This window comes from Nannospalax galili, unplaced genomic scaffold (genome assembly GCF_000622305.1).
Source record: "Nannospalax galili isolate Female #2095 unplaced genomic scaffold, S.galili_v1.0 scaffold449, whole genome shotgun sequence".
Taxonomy (NCBI): Eukaryota; Metazoa; Chordata; class Mammalia; order Rodentia; family Spalacidae; genus Nannospalax; species Nannospalax galili.
Window position 1 is genome coordinate 1,950,226 of NW_008360312.1, and position 19,163 is coordinate 1,969,388.

Here is a 19,163-nt window from a genome sequence, read left to right on the forward strand (position 1 = left end):
CTTAAATGAATTAGCATTATTTACCTAGAGCATAGCCTCATATATATCCATATGTGAATATAGATATTTGTATGCATGTATGGGCTTAAGCTACTAATAAAATAATGATCTTAATACTTTAATAATATTTCTTATTTAAACTGCTGACAAGGTATTTAACTAGTTTTATACTTTGGTAATAATTTGCATAATGGGATAGAAAACTGGAAAAGATAACAAATGATAAATTAAGCTCTGCATTCTGCAATCTGGAGCAATTCACCTAATTTCCTTAGCATGATTAAGTGAAAATTGCCTTGGAGTTGTTTTATAAGGGAAAGATGGTAGCTTATCCAAGCAAGGTCTTTAGCCAAGGAAGCATTCATTCATAAATTATATAATTCACAAGAAATTCTTACATGAAAGTAGCTTCATTTCCTTTTTTAAAAAATCTGCAATACTGCTGTTTTTAGAGCATTAAAAGTATTTCAGTACTGGTCTTCCATCAATATCAAAGTGTATTATGGAAAAATTCAGGTAAAACTTTTAAAGGAAAATCACTGAGTCAAGACCCCGTTATATGCCTCAATCTTATCCCTTTTACCAGGAAATCCGCAATACAATACTTGAATAAGAATACTCTCCTTAGTTATGCTGGTATCTTCATATTCTAGTTCTAATGCAAAAGAGCATGGAAGGTAGAAGAGAAAGTATGAATAACATCTGTAATAAGCATTATGACATACAGGGACAGACTAGCTACCTGATGGACTTTATATGTGCTTGGAAATGCTATTCTGGGGCAGTGTTAGGAATATTAAATTGATGCTCTGCTATGGACAACCAATGGGCACAAATGGCATGTCTATCTTAGGTAGAGCCAATTACACTAAGACCAGTAATGTTTTCTATCAATAGTTTGTGTGTAAAGGAAAAGAAGCAATAAGTGTAACTATTAAAATACCAAGACGGACAGTGGATATTCAGCAAAAAGGGTCGGGGGCTGGGTAAAGACACTTGATATCTGGAGAACCCACAGGATGGAAAGAGAAAACTGACTCAGTCCTGTGCCCTCCATACTTGAGCAGTGGCAGGGATGGGCATGTGTGCATGTACATACACACATACAAATACACATGCATGCACATACACACTCACACACACATACACACACAACTAGCTAAACAAATTAAATGTAAAAAAAAAACAGTAGAAAAGGGAACTAGACACTGATGCATACGATATGGAAGAACCTCAGAATCATCACGTTGCTACATCAAAGTCAGGACAAAAAAAAAAAAAACAAAAAAACAAAAAACCACACAACCTATCGTTGTGTCATAAGCAGAGTCCAGAATCTGCAAAAGCAGAGTGTGGAACAGTGATTTCTCAGGGCTGGGCACAGGAAGAGGACTGTCTGTGAACAGAAAGAATCTATCCTCTGATACAGTGCTACATGTTCTGCCTCTTTTAGTCATAAAGATACACTCTTTTCAATTAAATCAGTATACTCAAATCATCTAAACATCATATTAGGCAACAGATGGTTTGGAAACAAGCTAGTTATCAGCAAAACATTATTCATCTCACATTACTCACAGATACAATTCCAGACAACATAAAAATCATTTACTTATTTAATTTAATTAAGGTGCATGAGTGTTTGGCCTACACATATGGTACACTACACATGGAGCCCAGAAGGAGGCATCAGATCCCCAGGAACTGGACCTTACAGATGGCTGTTAGTCTCAAGAGTATTTTTTACCTTCTTACTAGAAATTGGAATCCTGGATAACTTAACAGACACTCAAGGTTGCTTGTCCCCAAGTTATGCCTCCAAACAAGGTCAGGGAAAAGATCATTAAAACAATATGCAGATGATGTCTGAGAATGAATGAGGGTAGTTAATTGCAGTTCAGCTGTATGATACAGAGAAAAGACAAGGCTAAAGTTGAGAGAGGCACAGAAAACAAGTAGCACCTTTTTAAACTCCTACTCAAATGAAAGAAGGAAGAGAATGAGACACGAAGGCAGCAAAGAAAAGAAAAACCACAAGTACAGAGCAGTGGGAAAAGGCAGAAAGGGATTTAATATACACTTGCAGTCCAGGCTGGTCTCAAATTCCAGATCCTCCTGCCTCTGCCTCTGCAGCATATCCTACTGGTGTGCACCACCAGGGACAAAATCAATCAAAAGCACAACCCTAGCTTTAAAGCCTAATAACCACAACAACAATCAGTACAACAAACTAACAGTGCAATAGCGACACTTTTATTCTGGGGGTAATCAACAGCAATCTAATTGGACTTTAAGCCCTCTCAATGGGAGAGAATTTACGTGTGGTACCGTAAAAATAGCCAAATACACATGGCTGGAGAGGTTATAGATCTGAGTGAAAAAGCTATCTCTGTCATATCCCTAGACAAATGTCGTTTCTTGATGTATGCTAATTTCTACAGTGTATGATCCTTACATTTATAGACAAGTGTACCATCCACCACTCATGAAAGAAGCTTCTTTTTGCAACAGAAGGACACTACTGCAGAATTCCAGAAATGGTCACATACTGAGAATATATGTCTGAGAGATGCCCAGCTGTACGTGACGCATCTACAATGGAACCACTACACATAAGGCTCATGGAATGTACCAAACAAGGGTTAAAAAGAATACTAATGGGAGCTGTGTGTTGGCGCATAACTTTAATCCCAGCACTTGGATCTCTGTGAGTTTAAGGTCAGTCTGGTCTACATAGCAAGTTCCAGGCCAGCTGAGGCTGCTCAAAAAAAGCCACACACACACACACATACACACACACACACACAACTTTCACCAGTGATGCTCCCTCTTGCAACACAGTACAATGTAAACAAAAAGCTGGCCGAAGTGTAGAGAACCAGAGACTGCAGAGTACCTGCACTGGATTGGACTTCTAATTTAAACCTCATCTGCCCATGGTTCGTGGACCATTGCAGAAGAGGGGGAGGAAAAATTCTAAGAGTCATGGTTGGTGCAAGAACATAATCTTATAGGCTCCTGGGAACTTGCTCACATGAACTTACAACAATGGTGACAGCAGCAGACACAGACCCATACAACCTCAATCAGACAAAAACTGGAACTGGGGAAATGGGCAGGAATTCCCAATCTTAGTCAAGGAAATATTGGCAGCTGATTACTGTTGAGTGAAGGAGAGTTGGTCTTCTTTAATGGAGTGAGTCTAGATAGGCTGACTAGACTCAAGAGGATAAACTTGCACCGAGGGACTTCTGGGTACAAAACCTTGACTAGATATGACTTAACATTTATGACAGAATGCATGAAATCCAGTAGGGAGGAGAATGGGGGGTGCAGATAAGGGAGGAGGTCTAAATGTGATTAAGATGTATTATATGAGTCATCTAAATATGATTAAGATGTATTATATGAAATGCACAAAAATTCAATAAAAATATACACTGAGTATAAAAATATGTATGAATTGAATGGTAAAGTTCTTCTGTGTCAAAAACCCCATTGACCAGATAGTTTAAATACATTATCCCAAGCATTACCATCAATATAGCTAAAATGCATACAATAACTAAGAAAAATATCTTTAACAAATGTAATTGAAAGATAATACGCTAACATAAAAGACATGTCTAGAAATAATGAAGAAAACAAAACAAAAAACTAAGGGAGAGAAGACACTTGACTCTGCAGAAGGAGTGTGCCAAAGGAGCCTCCTGAATACAGACGGACAAAAAGGTAACTGTTAAGATGTAAGTAATTATGGTGAAACCAAATGTTACTGATATCTTTTGATCTCAGATAGGAAAGCATCGACTGACAGTATTTAAAACTACCAAATAATGATAGCCCAGGCACAAATAGTAAGTGGTTACATATAAGCAAGATAATCTGAAAAGGTCAGTTTTACCATATATTAAATTTAGACAGCAAATGTAAATTAGAAAATACTTTGACCTATATATATTATAGTTTATATGTAAAATATAAAAGGACCTTAGATCTTTAATAATGGTCCTTAAAGAAAGATTGCTATACGAACATATCATTATGTTTCAATATATACTGTCAACATTTCATAGTTTAATATTATATTTAGGTAAATGTCATCAGTAGTTGTTTTTTAAAATGAAAAATTTCACTTTTTATTAAAGAAGTCTGGGAACTTTTGCTACTATTTCTAAATTTGGAATGTTGGTTTGCTCAGGTATCAAAGCCTGATTTATCCTTGAAAGTTTGAAATTTCAGTCCAAATAGATCTTAAAAGCCTCTTCCCAGTTAGCATTCATCCTTCCATTTCAACCCCACAGTTGTGAGCTTGCTTCCATTTACAGCTACTTGATTACATCTCTTGAAAACTGAGAGCCTATCACTTTATCACTATTGAACAAGTATGTCCAGTACAATGCTACAGAAAGTTGAGACATAGACACAGACGTAGACAGACAGACAGACAGACAGACAGACAGACACACACACACGTTTAAAAGAACATGAACAAATAAAAGAATGCAACCCAGAAAGAATTTTAAGGCTGGGCATGGTGGCATAAACCATTAATCCCAGCACATGGGACTAAGAGAAAGGTGGATCTTTGTGAGTTTGAGGCCAGCCTGGTCTATGTAATATGTTCCAGGACAGCCAGTGTTACACAGTGAGACCCTGCTTCAAAAAAAGGGAGGAGGGATTAAGAGACAAATGTTATCATGAGGGAAAGGGGGCAAATGCGGGATACTGGAGATAAAATAGAGAGGGAAAGAGAGGAGAGATTAACACTTATTATGAAAAACCAGAAAGAAATTTGTTAGTTTAAAAAGACTACTGAAAAATCCTTCCTTCCTCCTTCCTCCCTCCCTCCCTCCGTGTGTGTGTGTGTGTGTGTGTGTGTGTGTGTGTGTGTGTGTGTGTAACATAAAAAAATAACCATAGTGCCAGGTAGGGGAAACCACCCTTAAGGTTTTTGGTCAGAGTAGTCGAAGACACACCCAAAATAACAGGCTATTGCCATAGCCCTTGTTTGCGAAGGTAAGTCCTATTGCTGAAGATAGGACATACTTTGTATATAGATACAGGACTTAGAGCAATCGAGGAGGAACTTACTTGGAAGCTTCCCCCCTGAAGAATCACTCCAAAAGTATCAAAAGATACTATGTAAACTGAGAAGAAAAGTCAATCAATGATCCATCCAGCTGTAAGGTCTATAAACCACAATAATGGCCTGCACAGCAAATCTCTGGTGGTGCAGTAGTGGTACTTTTATCTTGGGGATAATCAACAGCTTTCTAATTGGACTTAAGGTCCACTCAATGGGAGGGAATTCATGAGGTACTGTGAACATAGCCAAATGCACAGGCCTGGAGAGGTCATAGATCCTAGAGAAAAACCTACCTTTTTTCACATCCCTAGACCAATGCAATTTCTTATAGTATTCTAGATATGTATCCTTATATATACAGAGAAGTGTCCCTTTTACTATTCTTTAAAGAAGCTTTGTTTTGCAACAGATGGAAACTATTACCAAGTTTAAGAATTAGTCAAACACACAGAATGAATGCCTGTGAGGTATCCAGCCCTAAATGACACATCTAACGCAACCTCTATATCTACGGCTCAGGGAACAGAGCAGAACTGGAGATGGAACGAACATTAATGCATTGCTCAACCCTTACCAGTTAAGCTTCTTCATGCAACAGGTGGTGATTAACATAGACACCCCCAACTAGCCAACATGCAGAAAATAAGAGACCACAGAGTGCTTATCCCTGAATAGGACACCTATTATCATTCTTCTGTCACCCAAGGCTCAGGGACTATTGTGGAGGAGGGGGGCAGAAAAACTGTAAGAGCCAGAGGTGTTTGATGACCACAAGGAAATAGTTTTCCAGATAGCTGGGAAGGTACTCATATGAACTCACGGCAATGGTAACAGCATGCAACACCCACACAAGTATAGAAGTGGGTACAAAGTCCTAACCTTAGCCGAGGAACTACTGGCAACCATTAACTGCTGGGAGAGGGAGCGGTAGTTTTCTTTATGTGATGGTGGACACGGGATGAGGCAAATGGGGTACTCCTTCAGAGGAGCCCAATAGAGGGATGCTTTTGGAAGCTCTCATCAAGAAATTCCAATGCACTCTAATATGAACATTTGAAATTTGCCCTGTTCTTACTTTTTTTCTGGTCCCCTGTCTAGAACTTGTAATGCTAAATACTCTTGCCTTTACTTCTTCACATCTTCTAGGCACCAGTCAAGGACTTTTTTTTTCTCACTACAGACAAGAGCTATGCAATGTAGGCAGTTAGTATAAAAAGACCCCAAATAAAAGTAGCCAGTTTCTTGGCTAAAAGTCAAAATGTCCATGGACCTCTTATCAACAGACTGTTCGAAATGCCAAAAATGTCAAAAGTATTTGGGAGCTCTTATCTAATCCCTGAAAGATTTCAGGGTTACCTCTTCAGAGGGGGGAATGTTAAGAGTAGCAAAAAGCTACCCCCACCCCCGGCAAAAAGAAAGAGAACGCAAAGTTGTCAGAAAAAAGTGATGAGATATGAGAGGAGTTGGAGGGAAGGGAATGGATTTGATCAAAACACATTATATGTATGTATGAAATTCTCAATAAATTTTTTTTAAAAGTTAAAAAAAAAAGTGTGATGCTGGATAGATTAACCATACTCCAAAGGGCTGATATACACTGAAGGACACTTGGGGGACACAAATTGGACACAACAGGCCTTAATGTATACGACAGAGTACTTGCGATCTGGCACAGGAGGGCGTAAGGAGGGTGCAGAGAGGGGAGGGTGTCTAGACAGGATCAAATGTATGAAATTTGAAAACAAAACAAAAGTGGGGCTGGAGAGACGGCTCAGTGGTTGAGAGCTGGCTGCTCTTGCAGAGGACCGGGGCTCAATTCCCAACACCCACATAATGGCTACGGACCATCCTTAACTCCAGTTGCAGGGGAATCCAAAGCCCTCTTCTGACCTCCACGGCACTGCACGACATGGGTACACTCACATGCAGGCAAAACACTCATACACATAAAATAAAAATAACAAAATATGTTTTAAAATCATATGACATATTAAAACTATTCTAACTATGAAATAATGAAACAGGGCTAATTTTCCAAATGATTAAGCTAAGAAGTTAACAATTAGCAAGAAGAGAATGTAAAAGGGAAGACTTGAATTTGATCTCCAAAACCCATGTTTTTTTTTTTGTTTTAAAAAAGGCTAAGTTGTAGCACCTGTAGTCCCAGTGGTGGCAAGATGGAGAGAGGAGGCAAACCTCTGTGCTCCCTGGCTTGGCAGCCTAGCCTCTTGGTGAGTGCCTGGCCAGTGAGGGACCCTGTCTTGAGAAACAACACACACCCAAACACAGAAAACAGGTAGACAGTTTCTGAGAAACACCACCAGTGGTTCTTTTCTGGTGTCCACATGCACACACATGTGCATATGCACCCACGCACAAACACAAATGGGAACACACGTGAACACACACACACACACACACACACACACACACACAATTCTAAAGGTATTCTTTTTCATGATGAGTCCTATCACAGTTATGAATGTCGGTGAGTTTAGCATTGTATGATTTTTAACAACACTAACAGACTTCTTTAGGACTAGAAGCTCCATCTCTTCCATGACTGAATATAAAGCATGTGACATGATGCACTTGCTACCACACAGATTGTGACCAGAAAGAACAGCACACTACAGGCCACATGCAATCTTCAATACTCAGAAAATGAGAGAAAACTGGAAGTTTTTATCAAGGTAAAAAGAAGCCAAATCACATCTGCCTTCACTACAATGAATTTAACAATCATAAAATGAATTTAATGAAATATTCTAGTCATTGATATGCAGCATTATATAAACTCAAAGTCCGAGTTATATAAAGGTAAATTTCCTCTAACTAGCTAGTTACATAGACCTAGATGTTACTGTAACTGTGGCTCTGTCTTTGTGACATCACACTGCTTTAGGCAAAGATCATTTTTATACATCTATTCTAGTGCTTTTCTGTGGGAATATTCATGAAGCCGATCCATTCCCGAAAACAAACATCAGAGGGCTCTGCCTGACTTCTGCTGCTGCACTTATTCCTGCTGAAGGATGAGTTCTGTCAACAGAGTTTTAAATCTTTACTGGCTGTCTTGCTAGTAGTGAAGATATCTTGGTGTCTGAACGATGGATTTTAAAGTTTCAATGACTGTTCAGACAACATTGATGACATTCATTATAATCTAGTATCAAGAGAAGATACAAAGAAACATATTTATTATCTCTGTAATAACAGATGGTTCATTACTAGCCTTGAATTTTATACTAAGCTGCTGGATTCAACTAGACATATATGATAGAAATATAAGAAAGTATGCATACATAATAAATGTATTTCTCTGGGGCTTTCCTTTTTATGTATGATTCAATGACATGATCAGAAGAAAGCATGATTATGTTGTCTAGTAATTAAAGGATACTGTCATCAGTGTTTTAAAAGTAGCTATTATTTAGCCTGGAAATGGAAACAACCTAGATATCCATCAACTGATGAATGGATAGTAAAGGATTGCACATGTACACAGAGGAATATTATTCAGCTGTTAAAAAAGGAAGTCCTGAAATTAGCAGATATGTGCACCTCTAAACTCTCAGCAGAGAATCTTCCTTGGTGCAGGAGATGGTGATTAACACAGATACCTACAACCAGCCAATGTGCAGAGCACAAGAGGCTGCAGAGTGCTGATCACTGAATAGGATGCCTACATCAAACTTCTGGCTCCCAAGGCTCAGCAATCATTGCAGAAGAGGGGACAGAAATCTTGTAAGAGCCAGAGGTGGTGGATGACAACAGGGAAACAGTTATCAAGACAACTGGGCTTTTACTCATATGCATTCACAGAATGGTGGCCACAGGCCCCACCTAAGCTTAAGTCAGACAAAATTTCAGGCTCTATGTGGGGAAATGGGTAAGAAATCCCAACTGTAGCTGAGAAACTATTGGCAACCAATGGCTGCTGGAAGGAGGAGTTGGGTCTTTTTTAAGGGTGAGACTATTCACAGGTTGACAATGCTCCAGTGGATGAACCCATGCAAAGGGGCATTTGGGGACACATATTTGACTATACATCTCAATACACACACACACACACACACATCCCAGAGTGTCATGATACTGGGAGGGCAGTAATGGGGTTTCTGGATGGGGAAGGGGACATAAATATAATCAAAATATATTGTATGAAATTTGGAAAATTCAATAAAAGAGTAGCTATTATTTTATATTATAATTTTTAACTTGATCTGAAAATGATGTACTTCCTGATCACTTAATTTAAAATTTTTCAATGATAAGAATTAACAATGTCAAATCCAGAATTTTAGAATTTTATCTTCTGCCAAGTTAGATGGACATTACCAAGAATAACATTACCTTTTTCATAAGCTTGACAAGAGAGATCACTTAAAACTGACAATGAACAAGAGGATCAGAGCACTCATACCATTAGGATACAAGACTGAAATGACACAAGACTGACAGGAAGCTATGATGGGGAGAGGTGCTCATCAATGAGGGACAGTATCTAAGTGCTTGCTGAATGGACAGAAGGGTGGAGAGGAGGAATGCAGAGTGTGGACAGCAAATTTCAATGATACACTGACTTGACACAGTGGGCCTTAACAAGGATGACAGAGTATATGGGCTCCAGGTGGGGGTGGGGAGTGGTGGACTATGGGAAGGTGCCAGTGGAGGCTGGAGTATAAAGATGATTAAGACTGATTGAGATGTCCTATATGAAATACACAGAAATTTAATTTAATAAAAATAAACTTCAACAAAAAATTACATATTTGGATGAAAGCTTGTTTCAACTTTAATGTTTTGTTGTCCAGCAGAAAGCATGAAGACTTTTCATAAAATACTGTCCATTTACACTTTTAGAGTGGTTTACTATATGCCAAGATTCAACAGTCTTCATATTGCCTTTCCAGAGAATTCTTTATGTTGTACATTTAACAAAAAAATGAGATTTTCTCTCAGTCAGTTCACTCGAGTCCATTCTCAGCTCATTCCTCAATAATACAATTTGCATCCATCCATCTACCTAATATATATATATATATATATATATGAAATATAATGGTTTCACAATATGAGCTCAATGAGAACATCTGTATGTTCCCAGAGGAGCAGAGCTTCTAGAACTGTGAAAACAGTCATTTAGTATTTCATCAATAATACCATTATTTCACTTTTGTAACACTGCTGAAATATGGACACTCATAAAAATGAAAAGGATATGATGATGGTACTCTCTGTACTTAATGATACATAAAATACTGCTTTTAACAAATGATGGTGTCTTAGAACATGTGAGATACAGTAATAAACATTGTCTAGTTAAACTGGATTAAACTAAATTGAAGTGTGTTCTATGGTGTTTATTATTTTGTGAAAAATTGAAATTAGTGGTTTCTGATTGGCTTTTTCACAAATTTGTTTATACCTTACAATATAAAACAATTTATGGACCATACCTTAATTTACTTTAAAACTACAAAAATATATTCAGCAAAACTAATGTAGAAATTTAATCACAGTTTCGTTTCTTAACTAACTGTGATTTAGTTTCTTCATTTAACCTTGTTTTGGACGCTGGGGTTAAAGGAATCTAACATAAGGTCCACTACTTTACCACGTTTTTAGTGCACAAAACACTGTCCTGAGTCAGTACAGTTCGTACAACAGATTCACAAAACATTTTTGATCTCACAGAATTGAGTTGTTTTTTTTTTTTTTTTTTTTAAATTGACTAACAGCACGTCTCCATTTCCCACTTCCCTCAATCCCAGCAACATCTACCTTGCTGTCTACTCACAGGCACTGGCCTTAGGCACGTCTACAGGCAGGTGGAGCATGCTGTCCGCCCTCGTGCTGCTTGCTTCAGGTAGCACGCTGCAGTTAAGAACTCACACTGTTACAGAGGACAGGATTTCCTTCCCTCTGTGCTAGACAATATCCCACTCATGTATATGTACTCTCTTGATCTTCTCAGCCCTGATGGTTTTTTTTTTTTTTTTTTTTGGTTGCTTCTACAATTTATTTGTTGTGACTAGCACAGCAATGAATATGAGCGTGCAAAAGTTTCCTTCTGATCCTGACTTCAATTCCTCTAGATAAATATCTAGAATTGAAGCTGCTGGATCTTAACGTAGTTCTACTTTCAAAAAATGTTATTCTCTATGGTGGTTGCACAGTTTCATTTCCACAGCATCAGCCTTTGGGCTTGGGTAGTGGCCATCTTTCCAGGGACGAGGTCATAGGTCTTGATGTTCTGACTTCCCTTTCCCTAATCACTGCTGCTGTGAGAATCCTCTCCGGTCTGCTTGATCACAGATGATCTTCTTTGTAGAGTGGCCTATTCAACCCTTTAACCCAACTTTTCAATCTGTTATAGTCTCTACCATTCCATCAGCTGCCTTTGATGCTTTCCCATCTGTCTTTTTGTTTTTGTGGCTGATTCTTTTGGTTATAAAGGAAATAATTTCTAGAGGTAATATAAAGAAACTTCCACTGTTTTATTCTGCAAGTTTGTTTCAGGTTATATATTTAAATCTTCAACAATCTGTAGGTTGACTTTTGTGTAATATTATGGTGTAACTTTTTTCCCCCTTTGAATATGGACATCTGTTTTTTCCAGCACCATTAGTTGAACACACTATCCTTTCACCATTGCCAATTCTCAACAATTTTGCTAATTATCAGTTGACCAGACACATGGCTGTCAATTTCTGGTATCTCAATTTTGTTCTACTGATAAATACATATGTCTTTCTGCTCCTACCATACTGTTTTAGTAACTGTAGCTTTGTAATACACTTTAAAAGAGCACATCATAGGCTTCCAGATTGTTCTTTCTCAGAACTGTTTCTGGCTACTTGAGATCCTCTATATATTTTAGGACTGATTTTTTTTCGTTTCCTAAAAAGGGCCAAGAATGATCACATTAAATCTTTAGATTGCTCTGAGTATGGATTGTTGAAAAATATTAAGCCTTCTTATTTCATTTGTTTGCTTCATCTCTAGTTTATTCGAGCAATATTTATACTTTGGCTTCCTTGCTTAAGTTTATTCCTAAGTATTTTATAGTATTGACACTACTCTAAATGGGAATGCTCTCTTCATTACCATTTGAATTTACCTTTGTATGTTGAGTCTGAATACTGCAACTTTACTGAACTCATTTATTAGATGTCAAAGGAATTTTTTGAAAAATTTAAATTTATTTTTATGTGTATGAGTGTTCTGTCTCCATATGTAAGTGCAGTCATACATGCAATGCCCATGGAGGCCAGAAAAGGGTGTCAGATCCCCTGAAACTACAGCTATAGGTTTTAGCTGCCATGTGGGTGCTAGAAACCAAACCCAAGTCCTCTACAAGAGCAACCAAAGCTCTTCAGCACTGAGCCATCTTTCTAACACCTCCCAGGAAGTTTTTAATGGCAGACTTGAGGTTTTTCTACCTGTAGGATAATGTTTTTCAAAAGCACAACTTTCTAATTGCCCGCCTTATTTCTCCCCCAAACCCTGCCCCCTAACTGTCTGGCTATGGATTCCAATACCATGTTAAATAGGGTAGTAAAAGTGGGATATAACTGCTTTCTTTTTCCTGAATGCAGAGGAAAGGCTCTGTCCTTTGCACTGACTGGCATTATGTTCGCTGTGACCTTTCCATATATGGAGTTCATGATATTGTGGTAATGTCCTCTGCTGTCTACATTACTGATAACAGTGTTTTAATCCCGAAAGGCAGCTAATTCTGTCAATTTAAAGAATCTATTACGATGTGACTTTTTCCTTCATTCTATGAGGATGGTGTAGCATACCAATTAATAGCATATGCCAAAGTTTCATGCTGAATTCATTCTGCTATTATTTTGCTGAGGATACCTGTTTCTACTGGCCTGCTGTTTTCTCTTCAAGTAGTCTTTGTTTTTGGTATCAGGTTATTGTGCATCATAAAATGAGTTGAAGGGTTTCCTGTATTTTCAGTTTTCTGGAACTGTTTGAGAAGGATTGACACTAATTCTTCTTCAAACATTTGGCAGAATTCGCAAGTGAAGCCATCTGTTCTTGAGCTTTTCCTTGGGAGAGATGTTTTTGATTACCGATTCAACCTCCATGCTACTTATAGGTATATTTAGATTTTCTGTTCCATCTTAACTCAGTTTTGGTAGTTTTAAATTTCTAGAAAACCACTTATTGCTCAGTTAAGATCCTTTGTGTTTCTGTAGCAAATGCTGTAGTGTTTGTTACCTGTTTGGTTTCTGAATTAGAGTCTACTTCCTTTACCTTAGTCCATGTAAAAGTCTGCCAATTTTATCTTTTCAAAAAACATGAGACTCAGCTTTCTTTAAAGGTATAATGCTAGGTAGGTTGACCGGGCTCAAGGTGATAGATAGAGCCACACCCAACAGCATTTGAGGAAACCATTATTAGACTTGATAATCCTTTAAAAACTTAATAAAGGACATGAAGTGCGGGAAATAGGGAGGTGGGGTGGATCTGAGAAGTGATGGGAGAGGAGGTCTGAGTGTAATCAAAATATATGAAAACATTATTTCTTTTAAAAAAGAACACGCTTCAGTGATTTCCCTCTGCCCATAGTTTACTATTCTCCACTTTGTTTCCTTCCACTGTGCTCTTTAGCACTTCTTCCATTCTGCCAGCTTTGGCATCATTCAGGTTTATTTCTTACAACAGTGTGATGCCACATTACTGCAATGATCAAGAAACAGCCTGGCTCTTATCACCCATTTCAACCAAACTGTTCTAAGAACTTGCCTGCTCGCCTAGAACTGTGCTCTGGAATAAAGGCCTTGTTCTCCATATTGAAACCATACATCCAGCATGAAATAAGGAATGAAAAGCAGAATTTGTCTTATCAGGGAATTTGGTCTTTCTGACCCCTACTGATCTGGAAAGCATATAGGGCCACAGACAGATGTTATCAATCTAACCCCACCTGCTATTGTCACAAATAAGGTAATGCATTGCTTTTAATGAGTAGTCACTGCTTACAGCAGTTTCTATTTACAATATATTCACACATATACAAACATTCTGGATCAGGGCAAGGGAGGGTCATGAGGAACTGAAGTTGTCTGCTTAGGTAACAAGAGAAACCAAAAGCCTAATAAACTTGTTTACATTGTAAACAAGCTCACAGTGTCAAATGAGCTCAAAATATAAGATTAACTTTGGTTATAAGGTTAGGTAAAAGGCATTTGTTCAGAAAAATCATTCCCCCGTCTGTTTTATGAAAGCAGCAGCATGCCCGTATTTGTGACAGAATGAGTCCCAAGTTCCTCAGTGTATAAATTAGGTATTCTGTGACCTATATCCTTTTAATGTAGGTGCTGTTACAAGCACCCTCTCAGAACTCCCTTTGCAGCAGGCTTAGCATGTTGTGCTGTCTTTCATTTTTACAAGATTTTTCTAACTTCCCTTTCGAAATACCATTGGACTCACTGGTTCTTAGCAGAACTGTAACTGACTGCTAGTTTCACTCCTTTATGACAGACACTAAACCCGACATGACACCTTCTCAAATGTACTTGTCTTGTGACTTTAGACTATGTACTTTAGACTATGTACTAGGAACCAGCTGTCTAGACTATTCACTGTATGTATATTAAGTCCATTTAGTCTACAGTACTACAAAATTTTTCAGTATTTTCTAATGTTGTATCTGGTACTCAAAGTGATGCTAAAATTTCTTAATGGAAGTACATGATCACCTATTTCTCTGTATTTCTGCAGTGTTTGCCTCATACAGAAGGTGCTTTGATATGGACTACAAATATAATTAATTATACTCTCCTGGTGTATTTATCCATCTATCAATACATAAGTTTATTGTCAGTATTTATTGCTGTAAATGTTTTGACAAGGTCTTCCTTAGCCCTGGCTTTCCTGGAACTCACTATATAGAAAGCTAGCTTCAATCTCAGAGATCAGCTGCCTCTGCCTCCAGAGTGCAGGGATTAAAGGAGTGTTGCACTATGCCCAGTGTTGTAAATTTTTACCTAAAGTGCATTTTGTCTGATATAAGTATGGCCATACTGACTCACTTTATAAATCATTGTCCTAGGATACGTTTTCCATTACTTCACTTTCAGATTATGTGTGCCCTTAAATTTAAAATGAGTCTTTTGTTTGTAGCATATATTACATCTGGATTTTTTTTTTTTTTTTTTTTTTTTTTTTTTTTTTTTAAAAAGGGTTTTTCTTTAGCCACCGGGGTCCTGGAAACCACTATGTAGACCAGGCTGGCCTTGAACTCACAGAAATCCACCTGTCTCTGCCTCCCAAGTGCTGGGACTATAGACGTGTGCCACCACACCCTAGATCTGGATTTTTTAAAAAGTCTATTCAGGTATTTGTGTCTCATTTGAGGAATTTATTTATTTTCCTCTCTCTCTGTCCTACAACATGTTAACCCTGTTTATTTCTTTCTTGTATTATCTTACACTGTTTCTCTGTACTATCTGACACTGTACTATATGATATTGTACTATTTGACATTGTTTTACTGACCTATCTGACACTGTACTATGTGATATTGTTTCTCTATACTATCTGACACTGTACTATCTGACATTATTTCTCTGTATTGACACTGTGCTATTTACATTGTATTATCTGACACTGTTTCAGTGTACTATCTTACATTGTACTGACACTGGTTCATAGAACTATCTTATATTGTACTATTTGACATTGTTTCATTGCACTATCTGACATTGTTTCTCTGTACTGCCACTGTACTAGCTGACATTGTTTCTCTCTACTGTGACATTGTACTGTCTGACATTGTTTCACTGAGCTATCTTACATTGTACTATCTGACACTGTTTTACTGTTATAATGAAAAGCTTTCATTATTTTCTCATTTTCTTCTCATTTCTTTCTCAAGGGTATTATCACAGTGTTTACATGAATTTTATAATTACAGCAATCTATTTTAAGCTTATTGATTATGAACTACAATTACATGAAAATTCTATACTTTCATATATGCCCTTATCACACTTTATACAATTCAGGTCATACTTTACATATTTTTATACTATGTATCTATTAACATATTGCTATAGTTATTTTTTATATATTTGTCTTTAACATCTGTGTCAAATTGAAAGTGATCTTTGTGCCACTTTTACACTATATAATATTTGTTATATTTACCTTCATAAACAAATTAACACTGCCATATACTTCTAATATTGTTGAGCATCCTTGGATGCTTCTTATTGTGTTAAACCAGACTTTGGAATCTCAAAACGATATTTACTTCATGAATTAAAATGGCCAAAGAATATGTACTGGTATTGCTTAGCAATTATAAATCAGAATTGAGTGTCTGTTCTTGGACTTAGGGTACTGAAGATTTGTGCCCCTGAAACCAATAATGCAGTTCTAGTGTATAATAGACAACCCACTTTAATACCTACCAGTTCCTTTGCTTAGATATGGAGGCTTAAAGAATTTCACAACACCATAGACATTGACAACTGTACCTCCCTTAAGTTGATTCAGGGGTGTGTATATATAGTTTGTTGTTGGAGCCTATAGAAAAAAAAAAAGACAGTAATTATATCATTAAGTATTTACATTTTAGAATACTGTATTTGTAAATTACCAAACCTATATGATTTCATTTACAAATAATGCCCCAAAGGAATTCAGAGTGCAGGGGTTAAAAGTAAATACAGGAAACGAAGCTGAAGGGATAGGGAGATGGGGGTGGATCTGTGAGGAGTTCACAGTAGGAGCTGGAGTGATTATAATAAAAAAACATTGTATGAAAGTCCTAAAGAATTAGTAAAAATATTTACTAAGCAGCGTGATGCTTCCAAAAGCTACTTACATAGCAATCTTCATTGTTGGTTCATATAAACCAACTGGTTTTCTTAGAAATAATTTTGTTTATAACTTGAAAAATTAATATCAGCCTATAAAAATATAAATCAATCTAAAATTTAATTGAACATTATACTTCTTCAATAAGAAAGTACAATAAAGTCCACTAAAACCAGTGATTAATGTATAAACTGAAACAATAACAAAATAATACTTTTAGAGATGTGTATCTTCCTAAGTGGAAATCCCTAAGCAAAATGAGACACTTGTGGAAGCCCTGAGGGGAAATCCAAACATTGCTGCTGTCAATACAGAATCCCTGCACCCTTGTGAGGTTAGAATATTCCCAAGGACATTAAAGGCTTTAAGGGGTTCCATATGGTTAATTCATTCTAGCTATATCTTTAAGTTATTTCTTCCCTAATTTATCTGGCAAAGAAATAATATCCACAAAAGTAACTCATACTATAATTTGGCAGAGAGAATTTTTTAAAAATGTAGATTATAAAATTTTGGGTGTGGCTTTCAACTTTACTCTGACTTATCAAAATCAATTCCTCATACCATTTAAACATTTTACTTAGGCTTAGGAAAATTGGGTTTTGATTGAGAAATCAACTGTATAAGGTGATTCAAAATAGTAATAAGAGAAAAGATATTGACTGAATACTGTGTACAATAGAAAGAAAAGAGAAAGTGGTTTACAAGTTATATCTGCATATTAATAAGGATACTAAATTAACATTTAAAATGCTTCAGATAGGTGGCCTATCCAACTATACCAAGAAAGAACGTTCTATACCACTTTGAAATGAGCAAAGTAAAACTCAAAGATAAATGAATTATTATTTTTTAAAGGAAGCTAATTCTACTCCCAATAGAGAAGGGCCTGGCAATGTAGTGAGCTTCATCATGAGAGATGTAGCTCCTCAGTGATAACAGAATGCTGCGCACAGGAACAGAAGACAGAAGATACAGGGAGCAGCTGACAAAACTAGTGGCCCCAGTATTCCATCTTAAGAAGTGTGTCCTTAGTGAAGAGACAAATGGGAAAGCCATGCACCTTAAGGAGACTGACACTATCCATGGATCCACTTGCTGATTCAAAACAGCAAAAAGATTTAAAATTATTAATTTGGCTTTGCATGCAAATTAGCCACTATGTGTTTATATAACAATTAATTATATCTATCAATAAAAATTAACAATTTGACTTCTCTTCATATCGTTCTCTTACGAGTTAATGTATTCTTGAATGGGAATTATCTGGGAACATCATACATTTACTAATAATTCCGAACAAATCATCCTGAGCAGTCAATTTGTTTCCACTGCTGACACTGAAGTACAAATTCCCTAAGAAAAGACAGAGTGTTGGAGGACATAGACACAAATGTTGCTATTGGGGAAGATACAGTAAGGCTAGATAAGGAGAAGCAAATCAGTGAAGACAGAAAGTAACGTGTAAATACGATTAACAAACACCATGAAGAAAATAGCACTTATGGCCAATTGGATACAACATTACATCAGAAATCTCAAAATAGTTTGCCAGGCTAATATAAAAGCTATCTCTTTAATACCTATAATAGATACATAATATTTATAAGGTCCTACCAAATCCTAGGCTGATAACACGATCTCATATTTATTATAACAATGCTTTTGGAGGCAATTTATTGCTCTATGAATAGTCCTTAAAAAAAAAAAAAAAACCCTAGAACATCGCTATACAATAGATCCTTTTTTGACAATGGAAATATTCTATGCTAACATGATAGCAAATCAAGAATTTAAATATAACTAGTGCAGCAATGACTAAGTTTTCAATTTTCTTAAGACAGTCTCCTCATGCAACCTAGGATGGTCTCAAACTTGTGATCCTTCTGCCTCATTCTCTTGAGTTCTGCGATGCTGGAAATAAATGAAAGTGCCACCACACTTAGCTATGCAGTACATTTTTTATTTTTATAGTCGCACATGATCAGTTGCTATAGCATTATACAGGTTAAGTCAAGAAAGTCACTTTCCCTAAGACACTAAAACATACACATGAGAAAACCATATGTATTGGGAGCTTTACTAGACTGCGGCAGCTTGCCTTGACTTAGGCATTGTAGAAAGAAGACTGAAGAAAGAAGACTGCCACTTTAAGAGCTTCCCTGCTCTTTGCTTCTGTGGTCTGAGTTGACAGGCTATGCCTCCCTGATTAATTGGCTATCCT

General features: G+C 37.0%; 1 protein-coding gene across 4 annotated transcripts in view; it reads right to left on the minus strand.

Moving 5' to 3' along the window:
• The window catches only part of Pot1 (protection of telomeres 1), a 111,100-nt gene that overhangs the window by 57,428 nt on the left and 34,509 nt on the right, over window positions 1-19,163 (minus strand). For all 4 annotated transcript variants that reach the window (XM_008824880.3, XM_008824881.3, XM_029559493.1 and 1 more), the window contains one exon: window positions 16,531-16,645. In XM_008824880.3, coding sequence (XP_008823102.1) covers window positions 16,531-16,645 — 115 coding nt within the window. The remainder of the gene's footprint in view (window positions 1-16,530; window positions 16,646-19,163) is intronic.